General features: G+C 39.2%; 1 protein-coding gene across 3 annotated transcripts in view; it reads right to left on the reverse strand.

Annotated features, from left to right (window-relative positions):
* Window positions 1-466: 466 nt before the first annotated feature.
* LOC111157267 (teneurin transmembrane protein 1) overlaps window positions 467-16,234 on the reverse strand; it is a 550,623-nt gene continuing 534,855 nt past the window's right edge. For all 3 annotated transcript variants that reach the window (XM_022518549.1, XM_022518550.1, XM_022518548.1), the window contains 5 exons: window positions 15,574-15,870; window positions 9,560-9,947; window positions 7,481-8,701; window positions 6,571-6,713; window positions 467-5,005 (listed from right to left, as the gene is read on the reverse strand). In XM_022518549.1, the coding sequence (XP_022374257.1) occupies window positions 4,247-5,005; window positions 6,571-6,713; window positions 7,481-8,701; window positions 9,560-9,947; window positions 15,574-15,870 (2,808 nt within the window). In that variant the 3' untranslated portion in view covers window positions 467-4,246. The remainder of the gene's footprint in view (window positions 5,006-6,570; window positions 6,714-7,480; window positions 8,702-9,559; window positions 9,948-15,573; window positions 15,871-16,234) is intronic.

Raw genomic sequence — 16,234 nt, forward strand, 5'->3', positions numbered from 1 at the left:
TTTCACCCTCTTTCTTATCGATGCTTTTGCCAGAAGAAGAGTAAAGATTTAGACATTGTCATGATTCATACAAGTAAAATATTTTTCAAGGACACAATCTGATATACTAACATTTATTTAAGAGGTTAAAGTCCACCACTAAATCTAAGGAAAGATTTTAAACTGCCAAACACATTTCCTTTGACAAATAATGTAAGATGACAACTCTCAAGACAAAATCCACAGCAAGTTGAACTAACTATTTTCAGTTACTGTTTAGGAAGTAATTTCTTCTTACACACAGTAGTAGGTTTGGTCCTTAATAGCTTTCACGTGAAGGACACACTGAAATAACAGTCACTATTTTGTGGTTGAATTCTTTTTTGTTGTTTGTTGTTTTCTGTTTTTTTTTTGTTTTGTTTTTGCTTTTTTGTATTTTTTTGTGTTTTTTAATTTTTTTTTTATGTTTTTATGTTTTTTGTTTTTTTGTTTTTCTTTTGAAGAATAAAGAACCTTACAGAAGGCTGTGGAAGAGCAGTCTGAGATCTGAAGTACTAGTCAGGTCAGCTATGTGTATGTGAGTTCCTCCAAGAAAACAAGAATGTTGCATCCAATCTGTAGCCTTCTGTCTTTCCACAAGCTAGAATACACTCCAGTCTCCGCCAAAGTGTCTTTCAATACTTGATTACTGTACTTTGGCTTCCATTACAATTGCCTTACAGGAATGTATCTTTATAAATGCAAAAACTTCACCTTGACTCTCTCAGGTGATATTACAGTGGGGCTTGGTCTGGTTAAAAATAGATTTTAAAAAAAGGAAGGAAAAGAAAGAGTAGGAACAACGTGATAGAGTGCTCGAAGCTGTGCTAACAGTTATGAAAAAGAAAAATCTTAGAAAAATTATCATTCAATTTTATACCTCTCTACGTAGTTAGCATGTGAATTCCAAATTATACATTGTCAAGTTTTTATACATTTGGCTACGTTGTATATATATTATATTATATATATATAGTCTATATATTATAGATCTCCTAGATAAATTGACAGTAAAGGACACGCTTATTTTATACAATATTTTGCTGGGTTAAAAATAAAACATATGCTTATTTATATGGTGAATGTTTTGCTAGAAATTGGGATGAATTGGGCTTTATTTCCCTTTCCTTCAAGAGTCATGCTTCTAATCAATAATGATTATAATGACAACTAAAAATAAATGGATTTAAATGTTAAACTGCGAACTTTGCAGTTCATTTGGATCCCTAGACCGTAGTGCAAGAGAAAAACAAAACGAAACAAAACAAAACAGCACAAATAAAATGGGCCTAACTAGGAAAAAGAAACCACCACAGAGTATTCCCTGCCTCCAACCCAGAATGTTCTTCACGAGAGCCCCAACTAGGGTGCTCTCCTTCGAACGTACTTGAGTGGTGTCTGGCTGTGCAGTGTCAGCTGCCTGTGCTCTGGGTATGAGAAATTCAACTATTTCACTTTAAGATGCATTTACTTTCACCAGGAAATGCAAACGAATTGTTCTTTCATTAAGTTAGACTTCAGAATTACAAAACGATGAAGGCATTCTTTGTACTCAGCTGCTCAGCTGAACGATGTACCCAGTATCTCCATGTTCTTATTAAGAAATGCCAAAATGTTTCTCTTAGATTTACTGTTCATTGGTGCTAACCTTTTGGGTTTTTTTCTCTTTCCTCCCAAAAACTTTGGAAGTGGTAAAGAGAATAACAGTAGTTCAAGGCAGTATTAAAACCACAACTGTAAGTGATAAAAAGTGCATTTCCTGAATATAATACAAATATAACTTTAAGAAACTAAAGGCACAAACTAAATAAATATGTATTACAAACTAGAAATGCACAGTTCAAGGTAATTACTATTAAGTAAAAGCTTCAAATATTTGTTTCTAATGGATATTTAAAGCAGTTCGAAAATGATACATCATCAGTGAATTGCAAAAAAGTATAATAATTGCTTAAAATATAAGCAAAATAGACTCTAATATTGACATCTTAGATTAGTGATAAAATACATCATCACATTTATGAATGCACTCTCTATATACAGTTCGCAAATTATTTTTCCATTGATTTAAAAGAACATCAGAGGTTCTAGGAACTTAAGGTCCATTTTTAGGCTGGTGTGGAGGTATTCAAATTTTCAACAAGTTTGTTCATAATTTTAGAATCCCGTTCTGAATAAATACTGTACCACTAACACAGACCTGATTCAGGAGTGGGGGGAAAAACAAACAACACAGTAATATGATTGTAGTCTGTATCCGTAATCGCCTGAGCTGGTGTGCTTCCAATTAAAAAGAGAGAGGAGTTTATCATCAATTATCTCTCTCTGTCTTTCTCTCGGAATACATGTGTAAGAATGTGGTAATCCCAATGTGAAGTGTTTGAAAATGAAATAAATGTTTGAATCTACCCTTCCCTGCTGTGTGCAGGCCCTTGCCTTTCCCTCCTTCTGCTTGGTGGAGTAAGGAGTCAGACTCTTTAAAAACCTTAATGGGAGCCTGAATTCTGACATTGCATATTTTCAGAAAATATCACAAAGCAAGGCAATGACCTCACACCGCGTTTAGGTAGTAGCTGGAAAGAATCCAAACTGTAACATTCCATCATAAATTCTCCTTCAGACATAGCAAATGTGCGTGACTCAATGATGAAAGATGGTGAAGCTGGCTCAGGGCAATTTTCAACAGGCCGCATTGTGCTGTCATGTATTTTCATTTGTGGTAACTTACAATTACACAGCGTTTTTACCAACTGTCTCTTTGTCACTGGGCACAAATCTCACAGCTCACCAAGGGGCTTCTTTTCACTATAGGATTCATAAAGATTGAGAAACTGCAGCTGATGTTACCACTAATCCTGATCTTTTTCCAAAGTTTAACTGATCATGGAACAAAATAACCCTTCCTGGAAAATAGTTATTTTCCCAGGCAGGACATTTGATTAAATCAAAATAAATGGGTAGAGACAGAGAACTAAAATAACTGACCATATAAATTATTTTAGTAAGAAACAGTCTGCCTCTCTATAATGAGCTGAAATGTTTTAGATCGGAAAGGGTTCGCTTAATTAAATTTCTTGACTGTGGCTGGGAGATGTTCAATACAGAATTGTACATTTGAAAGATAAATCTAAGTGGGATGAGTCAATGTGGCGACGACTACTGTGATGTTTGGTTTGGTCTTCCCTTTGGTACTTTCCTTTTGTCATAGTACTAGGTCTGTTTTTATAAAGGTTTTGGCTCTTGTGAATTTCTGCGCTAGTAGTGAACATATTTACTGGTATCCCAGGCATAGATGCCTGCTAAAGCCTCTTATTGTTTTCTAGCAGAATCATTTGTAGTAAATTACCTTTTGTGTGCACAAAACCATTGGATTAGTGTATCAATACAGAATGACTAATGTGAAACTCTAACCAAAACACACCCTATATATAAAGGAGAACTTCTTACCCAGGTTAATAAAAGCTATGCTTACGGTTTGGTAAAAAAAAAAAAAAAAATGTAGTCAAAACGGGTTTTGTGGGAGAAGTTACACTGGCCAGCTGCCTTGGTATCATGTACACACAAGCAAATAGTGGCCTTTCAGTCTGGTTACCACACCCACAGGGAAGCGTGGTAGGCCGACCCCAGCCACCGCACGCCAAAACACAGCACAACAACGTGGCATTTACTTTAACAAGCAAGGAGGAATAATCAGGGAGGAAGGGCAAATGGGTCCTGACTCTGGGAGATGGTGGCTGAGGACATTTTATACTTCTTTGTAAGTTTCCCATAACGGATCTGGAAAATGTGAAAGGGCTGGCAGTCTTTCGAAATGCAAGGTTCAGAATACTATTGCACCACATTTTCAAATAACCCACAAGTTCTGCCAACAGTTAAACGTGAAATTTCGTGTAACAATAGAGATAGAGAACGTTGGGTCCTTTATATTTGAACATATATGCATGGCTCCCCAAATTTAAAGTGGTGCTTTCTGAAAACTTTTTTTAGCTGTTTTACTTGTGTTATTTTGAATACTGCCACACAAGAACTAAAAATCTCTGTCATTTCTTAAAGAGTTTAAACAAACAATATTAAAATACCATCTTCCGTCACATTGAAAGGCAGTTGGATATGTTTTTCCTCCATATTTACATATACAGAGTTCTGATCTAGAAAACCAATACAATAAACCATTTTATGTTTTAAAAACAGGCAGTCTTTGGTGACGCAAAGGCAGAGATTTTTTTTGTTACCTCCTGCCTATTTCGCTCTGTCTCATAAAGTGAATATTGTTGGCACTGTCAGAAAGTTCTAAATACTGCTCAACAGACAAAACAAAATACCCATCATAACCTTGTACCCTCCCGGTGCTCAAAAGCTGCTGCTTTTCCCCCTCTGTCCATGCTCGAATACCCTCCTCCCCTTCTTGCAGCCTCCTCTGTTCCTTAGTCCAGGCCTGGGCCACAGCGCGCTGTCTGGCAATCTCCAACACGTGATTCTTTTCCTCTTCGACAGTTGTCCCATACCGGATGTTAAAGCACAGAGCCCCGTGCTGGAGCTGGATATCTGCAAACCGTCTAGTCCTCCCATTCAACACAGAAGTCATCTGAGACACAGTGACATTGACACCATTCTCTAGAATCCGCCTCCCCCCAGTGTTACCAATGAGCACCAGGTCTTCCTCCAGAGACCCAAGCTTAATGAAGTAGTGAGTGTCCCTCCCCTCTATGGTAAAATGTAGGTTTTCCAGGTAATGAGCATTATTGAGAATGGCAGCAAGCCGCCTGCTATCTTCATTTGCTACTCCTATAATATCCGCTGTTACTATGCCATCCTTGATGGCGAATTTTATACCTTTTCCAAAAACAGAAGGAACAGCAGCAAACCTGGGTTGCTTCCCTCCTTCAAGGCACCGTCCATCATTGTATCGGGGAGTCATAGGAAGTTGGTCCAAGGAAATGAAATTCCTGAGCTGTTTCTGGAGCTCACACTGAATACCTAGAATAGTCTAGGAAAGAAGAAAGCACAGTGCAAATGCTTGGTGATTGTGAGCAGCACCTTCTTGCTTTACTGTGCTGGTGAGTGATTTCACAATAAGCCAAAATCGGAATCTCTTCACCAGAGATTTGGCAAAGACAAGACTAACAGGTTACTTGGTCACCTGGCATATACTTCTTGAGGTCTTGATGAGTTAAACATGAGGAAGTATGTTCAAACCTGGTATCACAGAATCTCAGAACTAGAAGTCACTTCAAGTTAAGTGGGTCCAGCTCTCCCCCAAAAAAGACATTTCAACTTCACCAATTTAACTAATACTGACTAGCTGTTTGTTACTGTATGTGGTGTGATACATTAATCACAGTGAGGAGTAGAGACAGCTTACGGCATTATTCTTGCTTTTAAACAGATTATGACCTTCTAAATAACCACAGCAAATCAGCAAGAAATTCACTAATCTTCTTAAGTGGACTTAAAAAAAAACCCCTTTTTATTACGGGAATTTTCACACATACTAGGAAATAAAGAGAATAATGAACCACCACGTATCCACAACAAAGCTTCAGCAGTTTCAAAATTTTGATTAATTTTTTAAAAGGACTTTTAATTATAAAAAGGACTGTTAATTTTTAATTGCAAAATTGCTTTTTCATATTATATGTATTTACAAAACAGAATAAGCCTATAGTACCTATTTAGATTTGTTTTTCCCTTATAATTTTTTAAAAAGATTTTATTTATTTGAGAGAGAGAGAGAGCATGAGTTGGGGGAGGGGGGCCAGAGGCAGAGGGTGAGGGAGAAGCGAACTCCCTGCTGAGCAAGGGGACCAGACTGGACCCCAGAACCCCAGGATCATGACCTGAGCTGAAGGCAGATGTTTAACCAGCTAAGCCACCCAGGCGCCCCTAATTTACATTTCAAGCTCTCCCATCCAAACACCAGTTTTATTTTGCTGAAGTAATTTTTCTTTCCTGCAAAGAGACACTCCTCCATTTCTTTCAACTGAAAGAAACAGTTACCTCTTGTTTTCATTTGTACCTCATATTCTTGATGAAATTATCTGCTGAACTGTGAATAGTTTTGTATTCTTATTTTCCCAGAGACTTTATCCCTATAGTATTTATTATTTTTACTTCATTGCTCTTACATACTTTTTCTTTGTCAGAATAATTTAATTCTGTTCTACCCATGCTTTTAATGCGCTACACCCTAAATTATCTCACTGTTGGAAATCTGAAGCTTTTATGTCTGTCAGTGAACAGTTTCCTCTATACAGAATCCAAAATTGCCCTTGGTAGCCTGATCCAGAATTTTTTAAAAGTTTATTTTCTCCTGTTTATCTACCGCAGCAGGTCATCAAATCCCATGTTAGTCTTCTCTTTTCTAAAAGCTCCAACTCCCTGATCCTTTCCTCATGGAAGCTTATTTTCTACCTCCTCATTAATTGTAGACATTTCAGTGAATATTCAAGACAACTCAAAAATAAGTAAGGAAGTATATGTTAATGCCATATCATGGTATTGGATGCCCTTCTGTTTTTTCCGATAAATAGAGATGGTAAAATTTTTACAGACCTTTCCAGGATCCCACTCTTGAGTTTTTGTCTGAAGCTGTAGAAGCTCATAAGTTAATTCCAGATTTTCTAATTCTGGTTTGGGAAATCCAGGTAGAACATTGTGTAACTGGAAACCAAACAGCTCCAACCAACTTCCAATGTCTGTGAGGCACAAAATATAAAAGAAAAAAATGATGAAGCCCATATTTTACAACCTTTGTGGAAAGCCTGAACGATACCTCTCCTGCCTTCTAAATGTTCAGCCAATGGAAAGTTAGGGATAAAATTCCCCCTTCTCTCACCAGCTCTAAAATGGGAAGCCTTTTGATTCATGGGCAATCACAGAGATAGGTTCAGTTTACAATACTGAAACTCTTAATATGGTAACGGTACTGAGGCCACACAGACCACAGTATTAGATTTATCTGATGGAACATAATCCTGAATTTTTCCTTTATGAAATTATTCAGATATGCTTTTTTAAAAAAAGGATTTTATTTATTCATTTACTTATTTATTTGAGAGAGAGTGAACACAAGCAGGGGGAGAGGGAGAGGAAGAAGGGGGAAGCAGACTCTCTGCTGAGCCAAGAGCCCCACACGGGCTCATTCCAAGGACCCCGAGGTCATGACCTGAGCTGAAGGTAGACGCTTAACCAACTGAGCCACCCAGGAGCCCCTCGTATAAGTTTTAAGAGTGAAATCTACAAACAGAAAGCTTAAAAAGAAAGAATAGTTGTCCTGGGATGCAAAAGCATCATGTTTTATGCCACTTGCATAGTTGTGCTCACTCTAGAAGACTAAGGAAGAGAGTGACTGCACAATAACTTGTGGGCTAACTGGCGGGAAGAGGAAGTATATTTACGGAGGCACTGAGATCATGTAATAAACACCATGGAGTTATTTCAAGTTTAGTGTAAAGTTCTATACCTGTGGTATACTTTGCAACATCTTGAATTTTGCCAACTGGGTAGTTATTTTCAAAGGAGTAGAGGTTGAATGGTTTAGGAAGGAGGTTCAACTGTTTCCATATGTGATGATTAGGCATTGTCCACCTGCCAGCAACAACATCATAATCTCTTTGCCCCAGGTGCACTAATTTAGTGAGCAAATCATAGAGTCCTCCATGAAAACCAATGATGACCTGAAAGTCAGGGTAAGTGTCATGATAGATATCTCCATAAGGTGTGTACAATATCTCTTTTATCACCTGACCTCGACTGCTGAACACAGCCAGTGGGGTGCCTGTATTATCACAAGCTACATAATATTCTTCACCACTGCTTAGCTCCATGGCAATAAGGTGACCTTGGAGATCATAATACAGGGATGTAATCTCTGAGCTCGTGTGGTTGTACAAATGAGTAACTCTTATGGGGTTGGCAAGGTCTGCATAAAAGAACTGAAGGTGCTGCCCTAGGCTGGACTTACTGGCGACACGTCGCCCAAGCCCATCATAGTAATACTGCACAGTCCAGCCAGAAGCCTTATTGTAGGCTTTCTGCAGCAGACCGTTAGAATTATATTCAAATATGTCATTTCCCCTCTGCCTCAGAAAGCCATCTTCATCCATTTTATACTGAATTTCTCCTAGTCTGGTGATACGGTCTCGGAGGTCATATCGGAGAGGAGTAAGACGAGCACTATTCCCATGGCTTAAGAGGTTGATGTTTCCATTCAGATCATAACTATAACGCCACTGGGTTTTGTCATTTACAGAAACAGTTTGAAGTTGCCCATCAGAATCATATTCATAGAAGTATCTTGTTATGTTGGCATCTACTCCCACTCTTATATCACATATTACCATACGCCCCATATTATCATATTGAATAGTCATCCAGTAGGCAATGGCCTTTAGGATTTCATATTGGACTTCAATGACTTGTCCGTTGGCACTGAAGATCTTAGTGTGCTTCATCACTGTAGTAGTTATGACCTGATTTAAATCGTAATTAATGACACTGAATTTTCCAAACTGCTCTGTTCTACCGGAAACATCAACATATCGATACAGATCTATGGGCAAAGGGGTTTCATTGATCACAGCTTGCATGCTGGTGACTCGGAAGTTGTTGTAGCTGTAGTCAAACCGAGCATTCACCAGCCCTTCTTCGCTGAATCTGAAGATCTGGCGTCCAATAAGAGGTCCTGAGGAATCAAAATAAAAGCAGTGAGAACAGAGCTAGATGCATAATGTTGAGCAATCAGAAAGATCTAGTGTCAGTGCCTTTAGTAGTGATGCTTCTACATTCAAAATAAGATATGAGAGATTGACTTCTGATACCTCATGCCTGGGCATATCATCTCATAGGTACATACTCTCATAGTTGTGGTCAGTAAGTATGAAAAAAGCACTGTATGCTATAGTTATAGAATAATTTAATTATAGGAACTATGTAAGTAACAGCCCATCCAGTGCCTTGGGGTGAGGAAACTGATACTATCAACATGTTTTCTTGTTATAATCACCGACGAAAGTACTTTCAATTCGTTTAACCTGTGCTACAAAGTCAGCAGGTCAGGTGTTGACAAAATCCAGCATGAAGGTAAGTGACTCTGGGCACTTTATGAGCTAAGCCCAAAGGATGAAATATATTCAAAAGTCCTGACTTTGAACATATTTTGCCATCCTCTGAGGCTTATAGAGGTTACATGGGGCTTGAGATCGTTTCAGGGAGGATCAACTCTTGCAGCTGCATCTCTGGGAAGATCTGGTAGTGATTTAGGAAGGAGCACACGGTTGGATGAGGTTCTTAGATCTCAACTTTTCTGAGAACTGAGACAGAGACAGAGAAATGCATGGTGGGTTTTTAAGGAATCGGCTTTCATTCAGTCTGTAATAGGTTTTCAATTTTCAACGGAAGATAATTTAACAACCAGAGTGAACATTTATGGGATTGGATGTGTATAGGTCAGTGCTTCTATTTCACACCATGGCCAGCAAAAAAGTCATAAGAAAATACTGACCGATACAGTTGTACCCATTGCCACCCTTTCACAACACACCTGTTTGCCTATATCTGATTGTGCAAATGAAGCCATCGTGCATCAGGTGTATTGTCTTAATGACTCCAGAAGACTCTTCATATGTTAATGTGACCTGAGTGGTATCATAGAGAATCTCAGACAGCCTTGCTTGCTTGGTGTATTTGTATAAAACTCTGCGCCCTGTTCCCAGATGCAGGGTCTGTAGCAGTCGGCCATCTCGACTATAGTCTTGGATAAAAGAAGTGCTACTGTCTGGCGGGGTGTAGATGTTTCGGTAGTAGCCCACTGAAAGCATGGTTTGCAGGCTGTGGCGGACCATACTCGGCATGGTGACTGAGAGCAGACAATCCGACTGGTCGTACTCAAAGATGTAGCGCCGCTGGCTATGTAACAGAAGCATCACAGACTGAAACGAGACAAAGGCAAAGTGGCTTAACATGTACCACTGAAGCTGAGGCGATTAAAGGAGATTAAAGAAACACATTCATCCACTCAGCACAGATTTATCGACCACTTGCTATGTGCCAGGCACTGAGGTGGACCCTAGTAGATATAGTAGTGGGCAGTCATGAGGTCTATCCTCATAGAGCTTACAGTGTAATGGAGGAGAAAGACAAGCAACCAAGCAATTTTGTATATAAAATATTACAATTATTCCTTTGCAATTCACGTTTTATTTTTTGAGTATGGTTGACATTTTTTCTTAAGATTTTATCCATTGATTTGAGAGAGAGAGAGAGCACGAGAAGGGGGAGGGTCGGAGGAAGAAGCAGACTCCCCGCCGAGCAGGGAGCCCCATGTGGGACTCGATCCGGGGACTCCAAGACCACAACCCGAGCCTAAGGCAGTTGCCCAACCAAATGAGCCATCCAGGCGCCCCAAGTATAGTTGACATTTTTGAAAAAGATTTTATTTTTAAGTAATCTCCACACCTAATGTGGGGCTCGAATTTATAACCCCAAGATCGAGAGTCTCACATTCTATCAACTGAGCCAGTCAGGAGGCCCTGTAGTTGACATTTAAAAAAAAATTGAGTATAGTTGACGAGCAATTCATGTTTAGAACTATATTAGGGGACCATGCCATTAAAAAGTGAAGAATTCTCTGGATATGCAATCCCTTTCCTCCCAACTGATCTGTATTTCACAAATAGTTATTTGTTGAGGTTAAATGCCTTGTGTGTGATTAGGTATTTCACTGATACTGGTTTACCTTATTTAACTTTAAATACAAACATAAAAGGAGCACTATTTTACAGAGAACTTAATCCTATTTCTAATTGAAAAGCATTTAGATCTCATCTTTTAATAAAAATTAAAAATGTTCACCATAAAGACTCTGATAAAACTCTCTAAGGAAGCTTTACCCCTCCCTTCTTGAGAATTACCTTATCAAGCAAAAGGATTCATTTGAGCTTTATTTTCTGAAGTTTGTATTGTGAAAACAATAGGTATCTTTTCATTTTCTAAACATAAATTACATAAATATTTATGACTATAAATTACAGAAGCATATATAATGTACACTTCCTTCTTCTAAATATGAAATTATATTCTAGTATTAAATCTATTTCTTGGAACTGCATATCCTCCCTGCCTTCTGAGAATTATTGATTTTGAATCATATGTCAGTACCGTGAAGTCAAAGTCCACAGTTATTCACTCATTTGTTCCTGCTTTCTGTTTTTTCCCACCAAGTACTCTGCCTTGAGGGTACAAAGCTGCGTGTCACAAGCCAGTCACCTCATCACCTGGGGACAACCTGCAGCTCCGAAAAACCCCCAATGACCAGAAGCAGGAGACTTGGCATGAGGACATGAAGGGAGAGCCACCTCCTTGACCAAGGCGGAACCAACAGAACCTGGAGGGAGCTGGTGAAAAATGCCTTTGCATTAGCTCTCTGCTCAAAGTCAGACTTCTCAGCTCCTTTCCAGTCTCTTCTGTCAGTTTGCCATGAACAAATGACATCTGTCACCTGTGATGCGGGCCAGGGACAATCACCATATGGCTCCCACACATTATCTAGTACCAGCCTGCCCGGGCCATGCCTTTTCCAGTCGCTGTGCGTGCCTTGCCAAACATTTATAGCACACTGCCATTGTGTTCTCTCCCGTCTCATCCATCGCTCAGCAGTGAACCACTGCCGGACCCTGTCCTAGGTGCTGCTCATGCTGTGCAGTCTCAAAAGCTCCCTGCCCTGTTTTAAAGCTTTCTGCCAATGGCAGGCATGTGGATGACGTGATTAGAAATCTCGTGAATGTAACTGTTGTGTTGCCAGAATGCCATTTAGCTCTCACTTGGCTGCTTTTTCGCTTTGGGTGGGCATTATTATCAGTTTGTTCAAAAACAATGCTTATGGGTCCATCCAGAGCTCACCGTGCAGCTACAGCAGGAAAAAAAGGGCATTTCTTCTGAGTCTAAACAATAGAGTGGGAGACTTTGTATTTTTTTCATGCGTTGTGAGATCGTGAAAGACATCATTGTAAAGAAGAAAAAAAGAGCAAGCATGTATATTCATTTGAACAAGAATAGAAATGAGCGATGGTAGAAATTTGAGAAGTTAAAGCACCCGAATAACCACCAGATGGCAGTGTGGGGTCACCTGGAAGCTCAAGGCAACTGGCATTGTATCCTTTAAGTAGCCTTTGAAAATTTCAGCCCCTAAGAGGCAATTTTGTGTAAATGTATCAGACAAAACATCTTATTAAATGATTATAAAATATCTTTAAATGCATTTTAAAAATGAAGTCCTTAGGAACGATTTTAGGAAACCGGAAGATTTACATTTACCGTTAATACAAAATTTTAGCTCCACAAGTCTTCAAAATATAATTAACTCAAAGAAGTCTCATAAATCAAGATAGAGAATTAATGACCACATAGAGAAAATTTAAGAAACAATAATTGATTTTTTTTAATAGAGAAGAGATCATTTAAGCAACCACAGCTATTACCCCAATAATTATTTTTCTCCTAATGGCTGCAGACCATTGTGCATGAAAATGATACACATAACTTGCACTGCTCTAGAGGAAGTCACACGATCTCTACAAAATTTCTGTACATTAAGGTGAAATATTTGCCGTTGCTTTTAAATATATCATGGTATAGGGATGGCAAGCAAATTTACAGAGGTATTTTGAGGCATAAAATGAGGTATACATTTTCAAGCTTGAGAATTCTTACTTTAAAATATACTACAAAAGCCTGTCTCTTTGTCTTTGCTCTGCCCCAGACATAGTGAAAGAATGTGCCAGCAAAGACCATGTTAAAAAGAGGATTGAAAAGAGCACAGGAAGATACAGAACCTCACCACCTCACTGCAAAAGTTACATGTACATTGGATTTTGGTAAATTCAATATTCCTTCCCTTTTTATTTTCTAGAATCACAATTTCAAAAATGCCTTAATTTTCTTCTTTTTTCCTTCCTTCATTTCCCTTCCTCCTTTCCTTCCTTCTGTTCTTTCTTATTTTAATATTCCTTTAAGTAGCAGTAAGTAAGTAGCATTTGTTAGCGACTGGAAAAATAAATGCTATAATGCATTACGTAAATGGAAAAAACTAACTTATTTTATGATTAGATGTTCTGGTTGCTTTATATTCAGTTATTTCATTTAATCATCATAACTATTCAGTGGATTAGTTATTATTACTGGTAATTATAACGTTAATAAAATCAATCTCATGACAGGGGCTCCTGGGTGGCTCAGTGGGTTAAAGCCTCTGCCTTCGGCTCCCGTCGTGGTCCTGGGGTTGAGCCCCACATCAGGCTTTCTGCTCAGCAGGGAGGTTGCTTCCCCCCCCTCTCTCTGCCTGCCTCTCTGCCGACTTGTGATCTCTGTCTGTCAAATAAATAAATAAAATCTTAAAAAAAAATCAATCTCATGATAAATGATTTTTGGAAAGTAAAGAACCATTCCATAGTTGTTTATTTTGCAGGTTCTGAGTTTTGCATGATATGATTGTTTAAGTCAAGGGCTATCCATTTTTTTTTAAATGTAGGCTCCACGCCCACCCAGTAACCAGTCCAAAACCGAGCTTGAACTCCCCACCCTGAGATCAAGACCTGAGCTGAGATCAAGATTTGGACGCTTAACTGACTGAGCCACCCAGGAGCCCTGGGGCTACCTTTTCATTAGAGAACAAATTAAATGTGAACTCAAGAAAGTGACAAAGTCAACTAAAAGGCACAAGTGTTTCAGTTTGTCTCACTGGCCAGTAGAGTATTCTTTGGAAGGCACTAGGGCTCCTCTTGATAGATGATACATCAGTCACGTCTTATTTCTGTCCACTGCAGACACCAGCAGTCTCACAGTTTTATTTGTTTTCAAAGAGATTGCCAACTCAGTTTCTGGAGCAAAGTGAACTTACCTGGAGTTTCCTTCACATGATTCTTTGCTCAGGAAAGTTTGTTGAAATAGTTAATTCAGAAAAGAGAAAAAAGAAAATTTCTTCGTCGGTGTCAAAGAGGCTGTATGAAGAGCTATACGTTTTTAATAGGCTCTTTCGCTATTGTATGGGCAGCCTAAAGGTAAAGTCTTAGAGACTCAGATGCTACTGTCTACAGGCAGACAGAGCTCAGTGGCCAAACCATGGTGCTAATGAAGTTAGGAGTTCAAACCCATGCACATTCCTAGGGAGTGTTGGCTACTCCACTAGCCACCATCTATGACCTGTGGAAGGGTTAGTGCAAACCCATCCTCATTCCTCGAAAAACAAATCAGCCTAGAATCTAATAATCAGTGGTATCTTTTTTTTGGATTCAGGGAACTTTGTGCCAGGTTTAGTCCTTTGTGGACATAAGCCATAGGATTTTTTCAGATAATTCTTATTATCAAAATTCAAGAGGAAAGACCCACTCTGTAAGATTCAGATGTTCCCAGTGTAGAGTATAGGTGATAAATTTGATCTATTTCTTCAGCAGACAAGGGGTGGATAGAACAAAGAACTCTCTTCTTTACCCTGGTTCCCAAGCGAAATTCTGCTTTATCTCCTAGGCATTTCCAACTTGGCAAGTTCCCCAGCAACTGCCTCTGGGAAGTTGTATTATAGTTTTATAATGACATACAACCACTGGCACACTTCCTCCCCCCCCCAAAAAAAAACTTTGGGGAGTGTGTCAAAAAGGCCTGACATTATTGGGTACAAATAGTGAAATTCTGTCATGGGAGCTATAAGCTCCTACGACTTCTGTAAGAACTTCTAGGGGTTAACGTGCACTGATTACCCTTGAATCCTCAAGGGAAAGCATTTTTTCAGTTTTCCCAGGAATTAATTCAGGACTGGTGAATTCAGTTGAATGGACAGATTTGGGAAATAAGAGATGCCATCTTAGGACATCAGAAATTGAGATGGTAGATGGAAATCATTCTCTCTTATTGTTCTCTGCTACTGATTTTGCCCTGTGGGGGCTGTTTGACAAATGGTTCCAGGGATGGGATTAAAATCCTTGTCTATTTCCACCAGACAGGAGCCCACAGGCTCCCATTACGGGTGCTGTTGGAGACTCACTGTACACACAGAGGACTATTACCAATGAAGCCCCACTGCCATCATTTGCTCAGACTGATTACTTGTGAAGATTAGTCCTCAAATGTATACTTACTAGAACTTCACTGATTATCCCAACAAAATTAGAATTTCGTATCCTCTAAGAGGCTCTTCTCCAGAGCTGAGATACATTAACACACAATTTTATAATTTTGTACCTATTTTACCTCAGTATGAGCTTTCATAATAACAAGGATACCTTTTCAAAAGCATGAACAAATACGCTCAAATGAGGAGAAAGCTAAGCCATTATCCTGACTTCAGTTTCCAAGAGTACCTGGCAGAGTGTGGGGTTGGGGGACGTTTTTAACAGAAAAGCTGTTTATCCTTATAGGTACATTTTGTTGTTGTTTTTACTTCTACAGAGCAGAACAGCCAGAATAGACTCCTGTAGGTCTCTTCACCATGATTGGTAATTTAGGGCCATTTTCAATATTCTTATTCAGAAACTCAAAACTAGTTTATTTTCCCGACATACTAACCTTTTCTAAGTAGGTATAGCTCCAAATTTTGCCATCAGCCCAAGTTCTCGAAATTATTTTTCCACTCTGGTCATATTCCATTTTTTCATTCCACATCCCTCTCTGAATAAACGTCACCAATCCCGAAGGTGAATATGTGATGTTCACTTCATTATATCTGCTTACAGGAGACCACAGAATAGGTCGTCCAGTCTGGTCATAAAGAATTCGAAGGGTGAATTTCCGGTGGTCATCATAGATCTTTCCCGTGCGAGTTATATGATCAAAATCTATGGAGAGCAGGTTTCGGTTATGGGCCTACAAAACAGATACGAGACACATTTTTAGCGTTGTTTTGTTTCCTCTCATCAAGTGCATTCACAAACCTGAAGTCGGCCACTTAAATCCACCTGGAGCTAAAGACAAAAGATGTTGGGGGTGGGGAGGAGGGAAGTCCAGTTAAGGCAGGTTTTTCAGGCAGAGCACAGTAAAGCAGGTACGCTTTTTTTTTTTTTAAATATTTTTTTATTTTATTTATTTGACAGAGAGAGATCACGAGTAGACAGAGAGGCAGGCAGAGAGAGAGAGGGAAGCAGGCTCCCCGCTGAGCAGAGAGCCCGACGCGGGACTCGATCCCAGGACCCTGAGATCATGACCTGAGCCGAAGGCAGCGGCTTAACCC

This window comes from Enhydra lutris, unplaced genomic scaffold, assembly GCF_002288905.1.
Source record: "Enhydra lutris kenyoni isolate GAN:26980312 unplaced genomic scaffold, ASM228890v2 scaffoldscaffold53, whole genome shotgun sequence".
Taxonomy (NCBI): Eukaryota; Metazoa; Chordata; class Mammalia; order Carnivora; family Mustelidae; genus Enhydra; species Enhydra lutris.